Raw genomic sequence first — 21,979 nt, 5'->3', positions numbered from 1 at the left:
TGGATTAGCAAGCTTTTAGATCTACGACTTTGTTCATTGAAATTTCTATCATCAAGATAATGGTAATAAAAGTAGTGATCAAAGGGACTTGTTTGAGGATGCTTTAGTGTATGAAAAGTAGTTAGTATTGGTGGAGGATATAATTAATAGTGAGGCATCTGTTGTAATTTCGCACAAAGTGATCATTATTGGTACGAAAATATGATATTATCATAAACGTGATAAATGAATATAAGATAGTCGTGTCTGTTTGCTTTTATGACAAATACCACTCTTGTGCATAACGATAAGTACTACTTTTATATTTGGATAAACAATAAATAAAGATATTTTTTCATAGGTAATTGTTTGTATAATAAATAATACTTTAAACTAATGACAAATAAAAATATTTTCACGAAAATATGTTTTTTCACAACTTTTTAATCTAAAATTAAAGTATTTTTTATATATAAACGGAGAAAATAAAAACAAGGGAAAATTACATAGGTAAACAAAACCCTGACACCGTCATGTTACAGCCTGGAAATACCTGTGTAATAGTAAATGTAAATACCTATATATCTCTTGAGCGGTAACACCGATTCTGTGCTCTTAATTCAACTGTTCGTCAAGGAGTATTCAAATTTTAATCATAAATATCTTGAAAAATTATGAGTATGTGATCAATACAATAGTACAGATTTTTAAATGAGGTAACAAAATCTCAATTAAATCGGTGATCCGAAAGTCGTAAACTTCTCTTATTGGATGTTTTGTAGGACCACTCGGAATATGCGAGAAGATACCTCTTGCTATTGTGCTGTTCTGTGTGTTTCATTTTCAGTTTCTGAATAATAGTGTGTGTATGTGTATGGAAGGGGGGGGGGGGAGGGGGAGAAGGAGGAGGGATTCCAAAACTTTATTTCTGAAATACTGAAACTTTTTCTTTGTGTGACTCTGATTGTCATCCCCTTGGACTTTTCATTTGTGATTATATTTTATCATTTTGTTTAGTACTTAACTTTACATTTAATCAAGTGAACTAGTGTGAAATGATTCACCATTGTAAGATATAGTGTTTAACCAATCTACACGAGTATTTTTAACGTTTATATTGTAATTTCTTCCACAAAACGAATATCTATAAATATTACTTTGGCTTATTATTTTGATTTTAGTTTTTGATTTAGTAATAAATTTTATATTTAAAAGGAAATTTTACTATCTACATTTTACATTATTTATACTATTATTATATTTTAATGAAATAATTTTACTGCAGTTAAGGTTAATCGTGAATGTGTCTGTTGGATAATCCCGGTCAGCAGTAATAAGGAAATACCGGTTGAGTGACAGCAGTTTTCTTCTGCTATTTTAAATTTTGTTAACATGAAATGAAAGACTAGAACAAAGCAGCATTCGGAAATTACAAATGTGACATCATATACAAAAAAATTAGAAACTAAGGGAAGAAGAATGAAATGAAGACAAGAGCCAATTAGTCTATTCTTGTCACTTCTTCAACTACAACATAAGTATAGATCTGCTCTACCAATATGAGTAAAAAATAAAGAAAATGTAAAAATCATTTAACTACTTCCTTTATGTTAATATTAGTAAAATATAGAAAATAACAATTTCGTTATTTTAATATTCAAAAAAAAAAAAAAAAAAAATACAATTTTATTTTTTCCTATTTAAAAAATATAGGAGAAGAACTAATGATAATTATTGTATAATTGGTGTAGGGGAATCTCAGTTGAAAGCTCAATTTTCATATTTTCTAATATTGCTGTCAAAAGGTTAGCTTTATATTATATATTTCACATTTTCTCATGGAGGAAGAAACACAGTTTGCCGCCTATAAAAATAAAAATTGAGATAATTTTTATAGACTAACGTTATGCTGTTTATGCTTTTTATTTATACATTATAGTTTTATATTCCACGTACGTATGTACATACTATGTACTACACATACACATGTGTATTACTATGGATATTTACATGATAGATTATCGTATTGTAAGTATAGTTATAACTAAGCACTTTTATAGTAAATTCAAATAATTTGAGTCTATACAATATTCGGACGCTGACACTATATCTCGTACCTTACACGCAAACGCAGTAAATATTGATCTATGTTCGTGAATATACTGGGTCACATAGTAAAGCTTTGTAACTTACTATCAAATTGATACATACATGTATATATATTTAATAAATTCTATCGTATACATGTATATAAATAATTTTAAAAATAGATATTTTTTACTTAGAAATATAAATGGACAGATTAATATCTTTACGTGGCGATTAATAGTATTTAGTGTAGATATTAGTTATTTTTTTTTCTTATACAGTAATATTTTGCTTTTAATATAAATTTAGCACACTTGCAATTATTTAATATTTCATTGATAAAATAAAGATTCTGTTTAAAATTGTTCAATTCTTTGATGAAATAAAACATTTTAGTTTATATCTGATCTTGATTGATCCTCAGTAACCTTGAACGATAGGTCTACTCAGTGGACTCATTATCAACTCTTTATTATAAAATAAATATAAAAAGTATATTATTCTATTTAAAAAAGGTGGTGTTCCTAAGTTATATTTAACATATCTACAAAATTATATTTAAAATATTTAATTAATAGAATGTTAAAAAATGATGATTCTTCGATGCTAAGAAACTTTGGTCTCAAATACTTTTTCTTTATTTTTATAAACAAAAGAGATATTCTAAAGACTTGTTTTAAATGTATTATTCTGTATAATATAATTTAATTACTTACTTAGTTCTTGCTTTAAATAGGAAGATAATGTTAAGTGTGTTAATAATATGTAGAATCGTTCAAAATATTGAACAGATTGTGCAGCATTTATTAAAAATTATACACGATCTCATTTAAATTCTCAATAAATATAATAGTAGTTTTAGCCTCAATTTACGTCTAAAATATTTTTAACGACATTCTAAGGTACATTTGACTTAACTTGAATTAAAGCTTTCGATGGAATTTAATACTTTGATTAGTATATTAAACTACGATATTCTAAATTGATTGGGTTTGACATAGACTACAAATATAGTTTCAAATTCCATGCATGAACGTATCTCAGGTAGATGCATAAATGTACTTGCTATATAAATATACGTGCACATAAATATTATTTATAATATTTTACGTTTAAAAAAAAATAAATTAACGTATTCGTACTTTCCAAAATTTTAAAATCTTTAATTCAAAGTTATATTTTAAAATTTGCATTCATATACGAATCGATAGTTCGTATAAGAGATAGAAATAGACTCAATTAAGTGATTGCGAAATTTGAAGTGTTAACATAAACATTAAAAACTGCAAAGGAATGTGCTCAACCGTTTTGCAAATCAATTCATTGAAAGTAAAATACCACACGAGACAAAATTATTGTGTAGTGATTAATGAAACATATTAGTAAAAATATGTTAGTTTTATAAACTATCAGATTTAATTCGAGTCTAATCGCAAAGTGATGGAATAGAATTTGACGTATTAAATATTACAAATAGATGGAATATTTTGTGAAGTACATAAGAGCAATTATTTTCGAATATTTTACTACTGAATAATTATTTTCTTTACTTAAAAGATTTCGTCGGTAAGTAATTGTATTTAATTTTAAACAAATTATGCTTCGTTACGGATCGAGTTCATTTTTTTAATAAAATATATTATATATATTTCATGTTTATTTTGCAATATAAGATAATTACGCTAGAACTTTAATGATCTACTTCATATCGGAGTAAGTGAAAAAGGAGAGACTAAAACAGAAAGGATAGTATCGCGCAGCATCAGAATTGCGCAGTATCAGAATCGCGCAGGCTTCGTTCTCGCAGCATCATCTGGGACAATCTTCATAGCAGTACCAAAAATTCTCACGGTGTAAGTGGAAGTTAAAGAACAGTGCCGTGACAGACAATCATTACGGGAATCTGCAATAAAGTTCTCTTTGTCTATCTGTCTATTCTTCTTTTTTCCGTTTGTTCCGTTGTGCTTAAATCAGTGGGTATATACATACGTTTCGTCATACAAGGCACTGGAATTTGGGCACGATTGGAAACTGGTTACATTTTAACATAATCTTCTGTTGTCTGCTTCCTTGATTTAATAGTATCGTCAGATAGTCAACTTACTTCGATGGCAGACCACGATAATACTTACGACGACGAGGTAATCTCTTAATTCATTTTCCATTTAAATTAAATTTTTTTTTCGCTTTCAAAAGAAAGTTAAAAAGCACGAATCTCTTTAACGTTATTCAAGTGTGCCAGATGATAAAAAGTTACCATGAAAACATAACATTTCTTAAATTTTACAAAATAGTAGTATGTACAAAAATACTTTTGAAAATATCATTGTACTTCCACATAATAATTTATGTTCTAGTCTGTCATACACTTACACTGCACTAACTAAAATATTTTAATCGAAAGAAATAATTTTGTTCTTGTAAAAATTTATATTTTATTAATTGCATCGGTCTGATAAGTGAAAGTGATTCGTCATAATTTTGAAATTTTTTTTTATACAGAGAAGAAAATATAGTTTCTATATAGGATAAAGCATTTAATATGAGCGCCAAATATAATTTATAAACTGTGCATTGTGTGGTAAAATGTGTAATGCAAAACATACATATATGGTTTTGAGAGGATCACATGTTTTTCTGATAATTTCTCCTCTACCATGTTTTTGGCAAACTTTCAACGAGTAAATAGTATTATGATTTATTCTAAATAATAAATAAGGTACTTCTAAAAATATTGTCAATATTCATTAATTATCTTATCTAAACTAGTTGTTCATAATTGTGTGCGTTATCACTAATACAACGATACAGTGTTTACTAACGACAAAGTAACGTATAGTTTAAATGCTTCGTAGTAAATATAACGAAGTTTGTTTTGTGTAACTTCTGATGTACATTATGTGAATAATATATTATAACTTCTTCATTAATAACATGTTTTTTATGTTTGTGTTTTATAAAGTTAGGATTACCACTTTCATAATTAAAGACTGATTTCGGTCGAGATATTTCTCATCATAGAATTTAAGTTCTTGTTGCATTTTTAATACAAATAGTCATTGTTACCTTTACTTAATCAACGCAATTTACGTAATCATCGCCATAGCTTAATGCTAATATACCCAGATTTTCCAGTTTTTCAAATATTATCAAAAAGATTGGGTTAATTATGAATAAATCATTTTTTAAATACAACGTACAGTTTAAAGGTTATTTGAGGAGGTTCTCTCCATATGTACATATAAAATTACCTATACATGGTACTTGTTGCTATGTTTCACTTAATGGACGTTTATTCATACTATATTATGTATATATACATTTTGACTTTAATTTTTTTTCATCTATGAAAATTTACTTATAATGCTCTTCAATAAAAGTAAAGGAATGTAAGATGCGTATGGATTTCAAGAATATTCGTGTACATGAGACGTAAGAGATTGTTGTATTTACGAATCCTAGTAAAAAGGCGGGAAAATTTAGTATTAAAATTTTGATATTGAGTCATAATAGCAATTAAAGCAATTATATTTTAATTAGTTCTCACTGCATACTCTATTTTATGTTTTAAATAGATTATCAAGGTTTTTTAAATATTTTGGATGGAAAGGGAAGTAAAAATTAAATGTTATTTCAAACATTTTTTAAAAATTCAATTTGTTGAAACAGTCCAAAAGATTAATACAAAACAATAATATGCGCGTACTACTTTTTCTAAAACATTGATTAAACCATATATTCCTATGTCTTATTCGAATATTCATTTATTTGACGTTCAGTAGACCATTTAGTTATTTGTGAATTACATGAAACCTTTTGGCCTCTTCTGTATAAAAATATAATTGGCGATAAATTTAATCTTTATTAATTATATGGTCTGCTTGTTATTCAGAATATTTTAAATAGTTTAAAAATTACATTTTACGTATCCTTTCTGGGCATACTAACCCAATGTATTAACGTATAAAATTTGAAAACATAACAAAAAACAAATAATTAAAATTGTTCATTACAGGAAAATACACAGTTTATAGTATAAACTCATAATCAAACATAAGTAAAGTAGATAACATTATTTGTTATAATCGAGGCAGTGACATTGAGTATTGCACAAATATTTAGGGTATCTGTAATATATTATACTAAACTTATCAAATGCTCTTCTATATTGAATATTTATTAATTCTTTTCAGTTTTTATTATGTTTGTTCTTGTTATTATCTTCCGTACAAACGAAAGGATTCTATGTAATATCGAAGTTACTATATATCCTATTGATGGGCAATCGTTTAGCGATTATTATTATATTTGTAACTCACAATAAACTCGAGGCAATATATACGCATGTTTTACATTGTAATACTAGGATAAAAGTCATATTTTTCTGAAATTTTTCGTCACAACCTTTTCCTTTAAATTAGGAACATAACTTTTTCCCAGACAATGTGAAGTATCTATGTATGAAGTAAAACCAAAAATTAAGAAACGTAACACCTATGAAAAATGAAATTTCATTTCGGATCATATAAACCCAAGAAGGGCAGTAGGGTTAAAAGCGTCATATTTATATGTGCTCAAAATATAATATTGTGAGAAACATACTTAACTGCTAGTAAGTACAATTTCGTTATTTATATTTTATGAATATATGGAAGCGGAAGAAATTATCTTTTCTCGATGTATTATATATACTATAAGACTAGTGTTTTTATTAAACACTATTTTAGTAGTTTATTAAATACTATACTTTTACTTAACACATAATTAAGAAAATATTAATAAATACTCAAATTTACTTGAAAAAATCTACCTTATAAAGTATTAAAAAATAAATATCTCGCTTACACCAACTTTAAAGTGAAAACTTATCTCGAAACACAAAATACGCATATTGTACCATTTCAACAAATCAAGTTTGAAATATCAATTTAAAAAATATTTGTATGTATGAATATCCACATCAGTTATAGAAATATCATTTGTTAAGGTTGAATGTTGTTTTGTTCGAATAAATTTTATTTGATTAATATTTCTTTGCAATTATTTTAAACTAATGTGATTTTTCTTAATAGCAAGGACAAAGTGAAAAACTTGAGAAAAGAATATAGTTATATTTGTCTTATTTATGAACAAATGCTTAAATATTGTGACAATTTAAAATTGATTGAATCAAAATTAATTAAAGCTAACGCTACATGTTTGTATATACTATCGCACAAATGTATGTTATCATACGATCTATGTGACACTATTAATACAAATACTTCTATACACTATTAATACAAATACATGGAGGAAGTCAGTAAAATTACATATATTATTAATTATTTGAAATAATAATGGAATAATAGTCTTGCACTTTTATAAAATGTAGGTGTGTGTATATATATGCATAACAAGTGATCAGTTTTGTTTGATGACAACAATGTCATCATTGTTTAACATAAGTATATCTTCAAAGTAGACAGATAGACTGGCATTAAAATTTTTTTAAACAGTTGTAAAAAAATGGTAACGAAACTATTTTCCAAACTAAAATTATTTTTATTTGTTACTTCTATGTATTCACTATGCACACCTAGAAGCTCATTTTTATATGATTGTCAGATCAGTAATTATAATTTATTGAAAAAAGTCAGCATTATTTTTCAAACAATTGTAAAAGTAACAATTTTCAATATTTTAAAAAATCTTTCCGTATATTGTAATATTGCTAAAGATCATAACATGTCTTAGTTTCAACACAATCTGAAATTATACTCCAAAAAATGTCGCATTTCAAATAGAATGATATATGAGCAATGTCATAATTGTTTATAAACGTTATTTACATTCTATTTGTAATTATATGTGTACATAATATTATACATCTATATTATGTATAGCATGCATATATTTTTAAAAATTTCATAAAGATAATATTAGTGAGATGAAAAATACTAATATTAATTTTGGTTTCGGTATCTTTTCGGTTTTGTAGATTACGGTATGATTTAAAATCATTGATATTGAAATAATTTCGTTTTTAAGTCTCTGCTTCAAAGATGCTAATCCAAATACAAAAACTTCTAGTTGAAAGTATAGATTTTTACATTGACAAAAGTTTTAGGATCATTTCCACTAGGGCTTAAGTTTCAGTAGTTCAGCGAGAACTACCGAAAATTGAATTTCATTTATCAGTGAAAATTAAATTTGTATACATTTTATTATTGTATTTTCATGAGTCTGGTACAATTGTGTTCAACTCCAGTAGCAAAAATGACCCAAAAGTAAATTTCTTTACCAGTGCTGGAGACTAGAGTAAGGATCCCCCGTATCCGATCAGATGATTTGAATACAATCAGAGAACTAGTTTTTCTGAGTAAGATTCCCAAGGGATCGTTGTTGGGCGATAGATAATTTTGTTCATGATTTTCGGATTAATGCGGTGATAAACTAAAGCTTCTGATCGAAATATAGTTGTATTGTACCATTAATAACTAAAAAACAGTTTCCGCTCATTGAGACTCACACTTTCGAAGTGTACTTGTTAAATACTACATGTCATTAAAGAAAGTTGAAAATTTTATATTCGTCAAAATGAAGTTTAACCAAGAAAGAAGGAATTATTGATAGTCTAGATAACAGTATGCAGCTACGTCCAAAATTTACTTCCGGGAGATTTCATATCGCAGTTCGTTGTTATTATGGAACGTTCACGCAATTGAGTATATACTAATTAACGATTTTGAATCGTTACTTCTGGAGAGAAATTTACAAATAAATAAAAGTGAATACGTAAACATTCTCAAGAAATGGCACACTGCGCAAGAGAAAGTTTGGAAGCGGAAGCAGGTACTTCAGAGGCCCCTATACTGAACTATTTACAACAATTCGCGCTGGCTTAAGATCAAAATAACAATTATCCAGTAAGCGGAAAGTTTGACTTTGAACTCCGGTTTAGCAATCCGATCTGCTGATTTGTTTTCCCTTATAATTTCATTAAAGTTTTTTTCTTTTTTTTATTCGATAAGGCAGAGAGAAAGTTTATTTAAGTATTTTGTATAAAATTTAATTCTTTTTAAAAGTTATTTAAAACATTTTAAACAAAATTTTTAAAGTAACGAATAGACAGGATAATAATTTAAAAGTAATTCGTTATATATGTGTGCATTCGGTGGCTTTTATTTTTCAACTTTTGATTGTTTTGTGCTACCATTCTAAAGGACGACATGGGTGAGAAAATAACATATACAAAATTGTTAATTGTTGGCCAACACTGGCCAAACAACGGGAACTCGTGCTGCATTTAATGACTGAATATTTATTCTTAAATGAATCAAATCAAAATTTTCAGCTATACACACTTTCTATACTGGTCTGTAGGTTATATTAGGAAATTTATAAAGATGCGAAACAATAAATTGTATAAAAAAAATATAAAAAGTGAAATTTTTCAACACATTGTTTAAACAAATTGATATTTTGCAAAACTGTTTGAAACGGAAATTCATTATTCAAAAGTACGCAAATTTTATTTAAACAACATTTTTCTAGGTCTCATCATTTTCGAAATAAATATAGATAATAGCAGATAAAAAAAATACGTGTCGAATATTTTTTTAAGAATTGTATTATATGCAAGTTTCATTACAATTGGTGATTTACACTTAAATGATGTCTCTTGTGAGTGAAACATTATTTGTCACTACATATTGCGAGGAAAAATATGTTTATGGAATTAATATGGGTTTTTTTTCCCCGGATATAAATGTATATTCCCCTTCGTTTAACGACGGAATATCGGGTCTGCGCAATAAGGTCGCGACACGTACAAAAAGGAAAAAAGGGCAACCCCGTTCGCATTGCGGGACGTACACGTTTCTCGAAGTTTCTTTCCAATTTTTCGCGATACCGGTCGACGCATGTCCGTATCGGTCATTGGTTCAATTTAAACTCTCCTGTTTGTTTATCGATTTACCGAAAACAGTCGCTAATTCGCTGCCCAAACTTCACGCGATTCGGCCGCGAAAATCCATGCCTACAATATTAACTTCCATTATTTTTTTTTTATTTATTTACTGCACCATCTGTGAATTCGACAATGTCTTTCGGGCATGTAGTATATAGTATAATTATAACAAATTATAAGTTTTATAATATAATATTGTATACTATACAATATCACATAATACAACATTAGTGAATAAATTATATTATTGAAATACTTTTATACTGGATCTTCCTATTCAGTGGCTCTTCTTTCTCTTTTCTCTAAACTTACTATTAATTCCTTTTTCGTATCTTCTAGTTATTTGCGTGCTTTATATCAAATTTTCCCTGAAGTATCTCTTCTACCTTCTCCTCCCATCCTTTACGTACTTCTTACGTACATTATTGCATTCATACTTTTGCACTTCATATGTGCCCTTTTAGATGGCCCTTTTTACCACATATAATAGATTGCTCAATAAGTTTTGTCGTTGGATAAGAAATGGAGTTATTAGGATCAACTTATTTTTCTATAGATTGTACTACTCTTCGATGAATATGTGTAAAGTTTCATGTAGATTTGTCGACTCATTGTTACATTTATAGTTGTTCAATGTTAAAGTGTTATGGTATTTTTTTCACATGGAAAGAATAACAAAACTTATTGAACAACCTAGTATATTACAGGCTTCATAACTTTGGCTTTTGTATTTGTAGTTTTTGACACTTCCGTATTTTAAACAGCTCCATTGCTCCTTGTCCCTTCCTTTTTAACTTTTGCTCCTCTAACAAAGTTAGAAACTTTGTGGATGAGTTTTCTCTTCCTATTTTTACACTCCTTGCAATAAGTAGACTCCTGTATTCTCGATCACAATTCCTGTACACTTTAATCAATACGTGTAATAACTACTCTTTTCAATTTCCCTTTAATCTGGGCTTTGTTTTCTCCTTTCACCAACAATATCAGTGTTTCTTCGTCCCCTACGTCTTTAAACGCTTCCTTCACTATCTTTATCTAATTCGACAGTACCCTATTCGCTAATCCTTTTAGTTGCTACATTAGACATATCTTGGATCACCTATCATCTTTCATCTCTATCACTTACAATAAATAATTACTAACTCTGACCTTCGGCTCTATTTCGATGTTATTTTTACCCGTTTCCATATGCTACAAATATGTTCGGATGTTCTGTCGAGACCTATACTTATTTCTATGCACTAATTTTGTACTTTTTCAGTTTCCTTCCTTTTTTTCCATCCTAACGCGTTCATCGCATACAGCAAGCCTGCTCTGATCAACGTATCTGTCACGATTCTCTTCTATTCGGAATATTTAGTCATAACCTTGACATCACACCTTACGCTTCACGCTGTATTTGCTACCTTTTGGTATTTTCTTGCTTACACCTTCACGTGCCTTCTAATTGAACCATCTGACGAGAACCAGAATCTCAAATATTTGAAGCTATTCACAATTTTTATTTCTTTCCTATAGAATTTCTACCTTTCTGTTCTTTTTCTTCTTTCTCCCTCACCAAAGATTATTACCTTATCCGTGTTTGTTTCTACTTTGTTCTTGTTAGCGTGTTTCTCCAACTCTTTGTGCATTTCTTTGAGATTTGCTTGTTTTGCGACCAGTGTTGCATTGTTTGTATATTTTAACACGAATACCTTTGTGTTATCTTGTATTCTTTCCTTCTCGGATTTCATCCATGTTATCTATCATTATATTAAATCGTGTAAGATTTAAGGGGTTGGGACACATTGACGGGTACAAAAATTACTCATATTTTAAAAGATCAGCAGAAGAAAAGTAAACGATTGATTGATATAAGTTTTTGTGGCTTATTTTACAGTATTATGGAAATTGCAAAAAAAAAAACGTAAATTTTTTTTAAATGCTATTCATTTAAGTTTCTAACGGAGTCGCTTTGAATGATTTTTCTTTACGACGGCCTTTCAAACGTAATTTTTTATATTTTCTTCTCTTGCGACTAGTCAGTTATTTCTGATTCATACATATGGCCCTCTGTTTCAATTTCAGCCTTTTGCAGGGCCAATCGAACGTATCTACGGGCGATTCGATCTTCTTTGGAACTTTGAAAAGTTTGTTTGTTGGCTATTTGTACCTCCTGTTTGTTAATCGTGTAGCATATTGCAATAGCTGTTGGCTCTATTGTTACTTTCATATTACTCGTAATTAATAGTATACTAGAAAAATCCGTGTTGAAAATACTGGCAGCAATATAAACAACAATTTTTACACTTGCAATGACGCTAAACTAATTTTTGGGGGCTAAACACCGTACTATATTGTTCGAACTTTCGTTTTAATGTTAATCCATCCACACAACGTTCTAATAAGTGATCAATGTTCAGTTCCTCCCAAATAGGGGTAGTTGTCTTCAGTACACCACTTTATGTATTCTTCCATCACATCAACATTCAGTTTTCTTACAGCTGCACTAATAAAGGGACCGTAAGGTATAGGGCACATAGGTATAGAAATTAGCTAGAGGTTTCTTAGTTTCAAAAATAATATGCTTTGAAGGCTGGAACCTTTTAGATTTTATTTTGAAGACTTCAAATGACTATTTAAGACAAAAATTTCGATATTTTTTCAAATTTCAAAGTGTCCTAACCCGTTAACTAATAGCCCCATCAATTTTATCAATTTCAGCGTTTCTATTTCCTTCGTCAGCCCATCTTCCATTTTTATTTTGTTAATTGTTCTCCTATATATCCCTTTTAATATTTTTTTCATTATATCTTTTATTCCTATTTTATCTATTTTTTTCAACATTATTTACCTGTTAATTTTGTGAAATGCAACTCTGAAATCTATAAACACTGCACATAATTTTCCCCTCCTCTTAATTACTAGCCTATTAATTACCAACGTATTCGAGATAAAAATGTGGTTTCCAATACTTCTCTTCGGGCGAAATCCCGTTTGACATTCCTTCAAAATCTTTTTTCTTTCTTTTTCGATAATCGATTACTTTTCGGGACGCTCCCTGAAATTGTGACACTGTGTGCAAAAATAGTTGGTATCAAATTTCATGCAAACTGGACAACAGGATTGTACCAGGAAAATGTAACAGGAAATGTACCATATCGAATTTGAAATTTTTTTTTCATACCTCGTTTTTCTTAGTTTTAGTACAAATTTTGATATAGTTTTGTACATCGTTGAATTCATCTTTTTACGTTATATAAGAATATTAAAAAAAAGTTATATGATTGTATTAAAAAAAATAATGACCTTAAAATTTTAGAAATCGATCTTGAAAGAAAAATTTTTTTCTTTAGCGTCAGATTTGTTTCGTGAATTAGTAATACTTTCATTCAAAGAATATATTCACAAATAATGACGATTTGCAGATATTTATATTTAAACGGTTTATATACGAAATAATATAAAAAAACCATTCTAAAAAAATAAAAGAATATTTAGAGGTATTAAGAATGAAAATATTCTTATTTAAAATATACTTTTAATAAATTTTATTGAATATTGGTTACATATATTTCGTTAAAGAATATTTTTTCTTCTTCATTTTTCTATAGAAGTTGATTGTACCCTTCCACAAGTTTAGCATCACGTTCCGCAGTATCATTGACAGCTATTACTAATTGCCGAGCAACGTTCAATCCATATTTGTATTTGTAATCATCTTTCTACATGTTAGGATTTCTTTTTTAAAATTCGGTTGGTTTTGAAAAACTCTCCAAAATTTTGTTTGACTCTTGGGAAACAAAATTGTTCAGTTCTTTATTAATAAAATTTTGTACATCTTGAGGAGCAATTTTCAGATTTTGCAAGAATCATCTGTGTGCTGCGTTATTCATCGTCTGTACCGCACGTAACTTAATGTTCTTTCCTACTTTGTCATCGAAAAGGCTAATTTCATTTCTTTCGGTACTAAATACCATGGACGGTTGCAAACTTTTTTCTAAGTATGTGTCCACATGTATATAGTTCCTTTATAAATTTCAAAGCTCGACGTGAAGCTTTTACCACGATTGGACTTTGAATCCACGTTTTCAAATAAATATGGCCAGAAATACACAAATGTCTCTAAGTCCATTTTCTTTTTAAAAATGTAGGTAAAATTGTTTTTTAAATAAATATATTTTTTAATCATACAAAACTTCTGCCACCTATCGAGCATGCTGAGCTTATATTGAATTTTTTGCAGGATTTCCGCTCTGTAAAAGAATTTCAAGTTCAAGAAATTCCTTATAATCCTCTCGTGGTTGTTACTCACTGTGTAAAATATTCAATCATTTCTTGAGCTCTCTAAAAAATCCGTATTTCCATTCCTCAATCAGGGGAGTTCCAATTTCTTTTTTTATCCTTACGATCTGGTTTCATCCTCAATTTTTTTTAGCCTCTTATTGCATTTTTCACCCATGACGTACAATCCGTATCCAGTCGACTCATTTAGCGTTGCTTGTCCAGCTCTTTTGTCTTCTACTCATGTTGTTTAAAGCAATATCCAATTATACTTCTTCAAGTAATCCTATGCTTTTTTTAACATTCTTTATTTTTAAAACGTTCTAATATATGTTTCTTCTTTCTTTCCCTCTGATTATTTTCTGTCTTCTTAGAAAATTTGTCTCGTTGAATTTCCTTTTTTCTTCATTTAATTTAAACCATGTTTCATTTACCTCTATCTTTTAATTCTTCTTCTCATTCTAACTTTATTTCCCATATATGGTTCCTCTTTTGCCTTAACGTTAATAATTATTTTTTGAATTTTTTTTTCTTCTTTGGTAAGATCATCGTCAATGTAGATTCGAGTTTCTTTTAAAAACTTCTTCATTATGGCTTCCTTGTTTTCTATACTTGATAATTTTACTATTCGCTGATGCATTTTTGTTCATCTTGACCTTTATCTTCGTTACTGATTCCACTTTATTTTCAATATTCAATTTTTCTTTGCAGCAATTACTTTACCTTCCGTTAGTTATGGTACTTTGATTATTGTTGAATTTCCAATACCTTCTAAAGATGATAGAACAAAATTCAACTCTGATAACCGTATGTATGCACGCGCTTGTGTGTGTACTATATGTGTATAATGTCTTTCTAAAATCTTCCAAAAGATTCTATTCTACGGATACGTGATGTTTGTTAAACAAAATTAGAGTTTGTTTGTTACTATGGCGAACTGCGATTCACAGTTAGTCTGAAAGCCGATCTCGTATAAAACGCACGCAGAAGATCTTCCGGCATTTAATAAAGTTTGATTTATTGATAAAATTGAAATACCGAGCCATTATTTAATTTCACCCATAACTCAAAATTCCAATAAGTAGAATGTTTCTTCTCGTTTCTTTTTTTTCGTTTCTCTTTAGTATTATTTTTATCGTTTTCTCATTCTCTGTTTTTTCCTCAATACTCATTTACCTTTTCCATTGACTCTATTCTAATTTCCATTTTCTTCTTCTAATTTCTTTTTTTATTGTTCATCCTCATCCTTTCATAATTTTTTTAAAAGCCTCTTTATTTTCTCATCTGGGAGTTCCTTCTCTTTTTTTCATCTCCTTTCCTTCTTTTTCATTTTTCTTTTTATATTTTGTATTTCATTCCTTAATGTCTTTTTACAGCGCGATATCTTCTTTCTGATATCTGTTTGTATCTCTTTACTTCGATTCAGAATCCCATAAAAAATCCTTCTCCCTAATCCAGTCATATTGCTATCAACTTTTATACTTCTTTATATTTTTCCTCTCTTGCCGTAAGGTACTCCAATCCATCCTCCTTAGCTAATTCACTTTACTTCAGGTTATATTCTATGGCTTCTTCTTGCCTTATCCTCTGTGTGACCTCTAAGCTTCCCTTTTGTTCGATTTTTCTGTCAGTATTATACTCCCTGGTTTCTTTACTATTAAAAGTTGAAGATTTCTGCTGTTTTTACCCGTGCTGGTCTTCCTTTTCATTTTTTCCGCTATCATAAATCTTCTTGTAAATAAAGATATAAAATGTAAAATATAAATCTTAATGAAATATAAACCAAATATGTAACACATATTATACTTTTAATCCGGATTTATTTACATTTGGATAACATTACCGATATTCTTCTAATAGTTACAAAATATATTGTTTATTTGCTTTAGTTTTACTTAACTTGTATTCGATTACTAGTTTTATACTATACTCGGTAGTATTATTTAATACTTTTAAATTTGTTGTAATTTCTACTCGTGTTATGTCTGACGGTTTATTTTCCCAAATTGACGAATCTTTGTGTAAAAATGTCATATATATACTAATTCGAATTAATATTTGTTATGACAATCAGTTTCATATTATAAGAAAGAAAAGTGCTGCATTTGTTGGTATTAAGTGTCACAAATGCCTGCCAGATTTGGAGTTCTACATGAGTTATATTTTCGTCACTGTTCCTATTTGTATAAAGTTTCTTTTTGAAATTCTAAATCGTAGTGCTGTAATGTTCCATTTCAGGAATCGGAGCATTACACCATACTTAAATATATAAATTAACTACACTCGTACATATATCCTCAATTCTTAATATTTCTGCAGTATTTAAAAAATATTGCTCACGAAATACAATAAATATATTTTTAATACAATACATTCGTGGCTTTAGCTATCCATTTAGTCTGGCGAAAAGCTCCAGGTAGATAAAACATACATCACGTTTAATTTCCTCCAGAAAAAGTTCCGTTAAGAAAAATGATTTTCAATTTCAGTAATTCTTTTTTTGCCTCTGTAACGGCTAGCGAAACGTTTGGCGTGCAAGCAGCTAGCATGGTTTATGACTCACGTATCGACAAAAGCTATTTTTGAGGAAATATATTTCGTTTAACTTTCTCCCAGGCATGGGCAAGTAACCTTCTCGCCGCTACCTCAATAGCTAATTGCAGGCGTCATAAACCGAAAGTTTTGGAAGGCACGTGCGGCCCAAAAGGGCTGCAATCGATTAGTCACGGGCAACTGGCCGGAAGAAAACTCCGCTACGTCATCAAACTTTCCTTTTTCCTACCAGATCTCGCCTGTCCGAGGAAAGCGCGCCAAGGGTGCAAGGAACAGGCAAGGGTGAGGGAAATTTTCGCGGGTATAAGAGGACGAGCGAGAATCTTCCCGAGACCTTTATTTAGTCATTAGGCCTGTAATCGGCGCGCAAGAACTGTACCGATATATTCTGCGAAAGCTCCGCATGAAATGACGCTGTGTTACTACCGATTGAATAAAGTTAAGCCGCGACCAATAAACACCGTGATCAGCAAACGATACGAAACGCGCAGTTGTTTGTGTGACATTCCAAACCCTTCACCTCTATTAACTTCACATTGACATCGGGGCCTTTCGTGACGAATTTGTGTTGTGACGTTATAGTTTTAGGTACATATTTGTTTCTTTAAGAAAATATTGCAACTGTTATGTGTTTTCCAATGCTACGATTGTATTGGGTTTAAATCTGTATTTTCGTCTTGTTTCTAAGCTTTGGTTCCTTGGATAGGATCGGTTATTTGCCCGGGATTGGAAATGTTCGGCGGCGGGCAGGATTACTATCGTTACCCCACTACTCGTCGAGGGGATCGCACTATGGGCGTCCATGAGACACCGAATATACCCATCAAAACGCTAATGGCTGTTAGAATCAATCCCAGACATTTCATTTGAGACTTTATCTCGACATTATTCTCACTTATCTGGACCAGGGTAGTGGCGGCTCCCGTCGAGGTGCGTGTATTGCGCCACTTCCAGACCAATTCCTCTATCCAGGCCGGGTATCCTCCGCCAGCCGAACAGCTCTCTTTTAGTGGTTCTCGACAGTCAATAATAACTTACTCAGTGTAACATCTTAAGGCAAGGCTGTCGGAGAAGCTTTCGGCCCGTAGAATGATGTCGTACTCAAGGTTCTAGAGTAGAAATCCTAACACAGATCCCTGCGGAACCACGTAATACACCTCTCTCGGTTCCATCCTGTACAGGTTCAGGTACTCTATTCACCTGTCGCGAAGATAATTCTCGACCGGTACAATTATATAGACATTGAGTTTTGTAGTTCGAAATTCAATCCTTAAAAGAAAGGACGCGCTATACCTTAAATATAAATCCTATATCAGCTTTGTTTACTCTTTGCCAGGTGGTCGGACTTCACCTTATAATGGTGGACACTGAAGTGTCCAGAATAATCATGTTTATTTATATATCCTTTCCATACAAGCATCATTGAGAAGGGTCGGAAAGGCTCTGTATCGTCGCTGTAGCCGATTGCATTGTTAAGGATTTTTTCTGTTTTGAGCTATCGCTTTGGACAGACTTAATTTTTATTCCATTTAGTCTCCAACTCATCAAGCTACATTACTCCATTCGCCGACTGGGAATGAGACTACGGCTGCCCATCACTCACCACCGAGAAGGAGGGGTTGGCACATGTTATTGACAGGTGTTTAGTGCTGACCAAAACAGAGAACTTTAAGCGCCTCCTTATATAAGCATGGAATTTCGTAGAAAAATTGCAGTCCTCCTCGGGCATATACTATCAGCTGTCTACTCTTTGCCGAATAGTCGGGCTCCACTTCCCAGTTTCATCACGTGCAAAGCTAACGTGTTTGGAATAATTGTGCAGTCTTTCGGCTTATGGACGTCATAGAGAGGGGTTCGAAGGCTCCGTATCACCGCTCTAGCCCATTACATTGTTAAGGATTCCTGGATAGACTCAATTTCCACTTCGTCCCATTTGGTCTGCAGTTCTTCGAGTCAGGCGATGCCTTCAAGTGATAAAATCCCCGCACCACCTGCGTCTAAAAAGTCCGTAGTAGCACCTAAGCTGCAAAAGAAGGATGTACCGGGTATCGTCACCTGGACTACCTCTACAAACGAGCTACATGCCGTAAAATCCAGAGCTTAGGATAAGTGTGTGGTGCAAGGGATCCCATCGGATCCAAATGAAAGAAGTGGAGACTGAGTTATGGTCTGCAGAAAGACAAAGTCGATCAGCAAAACAGCACTAGTTGAGTCGATCAACAAGAAAAGAGGAGAGGTATCGCCGAAGGCCTAAAATAAGGCCTCTCAATCTCATTCAAGACAAAGCCATAGCCCTGGATATGGATGTGCGGACATTCCGCCTTAAATCTGAGTCGAAGGTAACGAAGGAGCCCAGCTTCCAGACCATCCGTTAGAGTTCCGTGCTCTATGAGTTCATCCAGGAACTGCTTCTCCATAACAATTTCCTTGAGGGACAGCTCGCCGCGGTCTATAAAGACTTGAAGCAATCTCAGAACGTGGCTATGAAGAGCGCAATGAAGGGTACGCTGAAGGCAGCTTGCCGCCTAGATGCAAACTCAAGCATCAAAAGAGTGGGGTCGATTTATGCTGATGCGGTAAAAGTTGACGCAAAGAGAATTTCCTCAGGCGTGGTTATGCCACCACGAAACAAGGTGCGCATTTTCCTGCCGAAGGAAAAATAGCAGAATGGTGACATTACAAAATACATTGTTCTGTCGCTAGTCAAGCCTACAGAGGCAAAAATCTACGTTAAAGTTATCCGATGGCATCCACCCCGGTGGCATACTCGTCGAAACCGAACGCGAAGAAGACTTAAAGGTCTTTATAAATTCCGTAGAATTGAAAGGAGTGGGACTTTTGGTTTCGATTCAAGTCAGGAGAAAGCCTACACTGTGTATGACGTTCTTAAAAAAGTTACAAAAGAGAAGGTCGCTTCTAGTTCATGGAAGCAAAACCTCTCTGAAATGACTTAGGCAGAAGTGTCTTCCACCCTGAAGGTCTAGTTTGCAACCGGATCCAAGAGGAGTAACGGAACGACGACCAACTGAAGAGAGAAGCCGAGTCTGCGGTCGCTGCGTCGAGAAAGGGCACATTATTGTCTCTGGTATGAGTTTGAGCAAAACCCTGATATGCTCAAATTATAAAGCCCACGGCAAAAAGCACGACCGTTGGTTGAAAGACAAGTCCTGTACGTCCTATCAGGTCGCGTTGGAACAAGTAGTAACCCGAACGAGCCTGGATTGTTCTTGATGAAGCGAGTGAGTTGATGCACTCGCGAGGAGTCGATGTGCTGCTCGCGCAGGAGCCCCATTTGCACAACGGTAGTATACTCTCATAATCTGTTTGACTACCGAACGGTACTTCGTGTTTGTTTTCATTTTGACATTAGTGCCTATTTCACTTCGTAATCTCTGTACTTTCCTCAAATTTAACGCGATTATCATTTTGAACAACCAATTGTTATTTCCTATACTGTACAAAAATGAATTTCCATTATTTTTGGTGTTCTCGCTGTGATTGTTGGATTTAACATATTATTGGCAATTTTGTCCGCTATGGTTTGTGTTCAAACAGCGATCCGAACAGTTACCACTCACTGTTATTATTCAATCATTTTTAAACCATCAATTGAGACTAAGATGGCTCCGCCAAAGAAACTATGTTGTGGGTGTTCGCATTCGGGTGTTGTGGCTGTTTTGCTTCAAGAAAAATTGTCTTTCTCACACTGCTCATCCGTGTCACAAAGGAGTTTTTTTATCTTGCGACGATACCATAACTATCTCCTCACCATTATCTCCAGCTAACAGTGAAAACAACGCTTTACCTAATAAAATAAGTAAAATCTTGGACACTAAATTTGAAAAATTCGAAAAGGATCTACATGTTTTCCAATCGAATATTGAGTTCCTCAACTCTACTCTTGACCCACTAAAATCTAAAATAGTGAATCTTGATATCAAAATTAAAAATATTAAGGACAATCTGGATAATGAGATTATTGATGAGATCTCCGAAAGGGGTAAACGATCAAGAAATTTGATCCTTTTCAACGTTTCCGAGGCTGATTCTACGTTAGACCTGATATCTGTCAACGAGATTCTAATTACCATCCAGGCAAAATCATATGTTACCGGCATCTCAGTGTGTCGACTAGGATTCAACCTTCAGGCAAACCTCGGCCTATCTGTATGACTTTTCCGTCAGCTGTTTTGCCTTTATTTATTATTAAAAATAGATTTAAATGTGTTGGGTCTATTAAAATCGCTCAGGACCTGATTCTAAAACAAAGGGCCTTTCTCACCAATCTCAGGACCCGACTACATGAAACGAACGATCCCAATGAAACTATTCGCTACATTAATGGCATTCCCAAAATTATTATTCGTAATATAAAAAACGTAAACTCAACCCATTGATTTACTACCAGAACGTAAGAGACCTGCGTATTGTAGGAATTATTATTGGTTATCATGAAATAAAGGTGAATAAAGTTTTAGGATATACGTCTATTGGTTATCATGAAATAAAGGTGAATAAAGTTTTAGGATATACGTCTATTGAATGAAGTAGTAGTAGGAATAAAACATTTACAAAGTACACGAATTATAACTACGCTGACTACGCTATTCATATTTCACGCGACACGACACGTTTTGATTATTTTTCAACAATGACTGATCTCAAATACGCTTTTCGTGCACCTTATATTCTTGCACGCATTCATTCCCTTTTATTCTAATCCTTAACTTTTCTCACTCCATGCATCCGGTTCCGTTCGCTCAAAATTTCCCAATCTGGCGTCATCTTAATTGCTTGTCTTTCACTCGCTTGTCTATTTCAAGCACTTCACATTTTCTCCGGATCACACGCAATTCCTTTCATTCTCACACATTAGCACAGTATTAAACTTAGTCCTATGAAATGTAATATAGCTAGTAATTTTGCTTTGTATGACTTTATAATTTTCGTTGAGACTTGGCTTCATTCCGGTATCGACACTGTTGAACTCATCTGTTTTGGGTATAACATGTATCGCTGCGATAGAACAATTCAATCTAGTCCTTTTAACAGGGGTAAAGATGTTTTAATTGCAGTCAAAAGTTCGCTAAATAGTTCCTGCATTAATACTGATCTGTTGAGTGTTGAGTATTTGTTTGTAAACGT

The 21,979-nt window shown here is 31.9% G+C and overlaps 1 protein-coding gene and 1 long non-coding RNA gene across 5 annotated transcripts in view; both read left to right on the top strand.

Annotated features, from left to right (window-relative positions):
• The window catches only part of LOC143155334 (uncharacterized), a 50,966-nt gene extending 49,429 nt beyond the window's left edge, over positions 1-1,537 (top strand). Inside the window, exon 3 of the long non-coding RNA XR_012994378.1 lies at positions 1,265-1,537. This is a non-coding gene — a long non-coding RNA (uncharacterized LOC143155334). The remainder of the gene's footprint in view (positions 1-1,264) is intronic.
• Positions 1,538-3,912: 2,375 nt separating this feature from the next.
• Dpp10 (Dipeptidyl peptidase 10) overlaps positions 3,913-21,979 on the top strand; it is a 126,994-nt gene continuing 108,927 nt past the window's right edge. For all 4 annotated transcript variants that reach the window (XR_012991091.1, XR_012991090.1, XM_076304439.1 and 1 more), the window contains exon 1: positions 3,913-4,208. Coding sequence is in view for 2 of the 4 variants with exons in the window: in XM_076304439.1 (XP_076160554.1) it covers positions 4,176-4,208 (33 nt within the window). In the remaining 2 variants the exon portion in view is untranslated. The remainder of the gene's footprint in view (positions 4,209-21,979) is intronic.

The sequence above is a fragment of the Ptiloglossa arizonensis genome, chromosome 2, assembly GCF_051014685.1.
Source record: "Ptiloglossa arizonensis isolate GNS036 chromosome 2, iyPtiAriz1_principal, whole genome shotgun sequence".
NCBI classification, from domain to species: Eukaryota; Metazoa; Arthropoda; class Insecta; order Hymenoptera; family Colletidae; genus Ptiloglossa; species Ptiloglossa arizonensis.
Note: the sequence above shows the minus strand (reverse complement) of the source record. Positions and strands in the feature narration are given on the sequence as shown.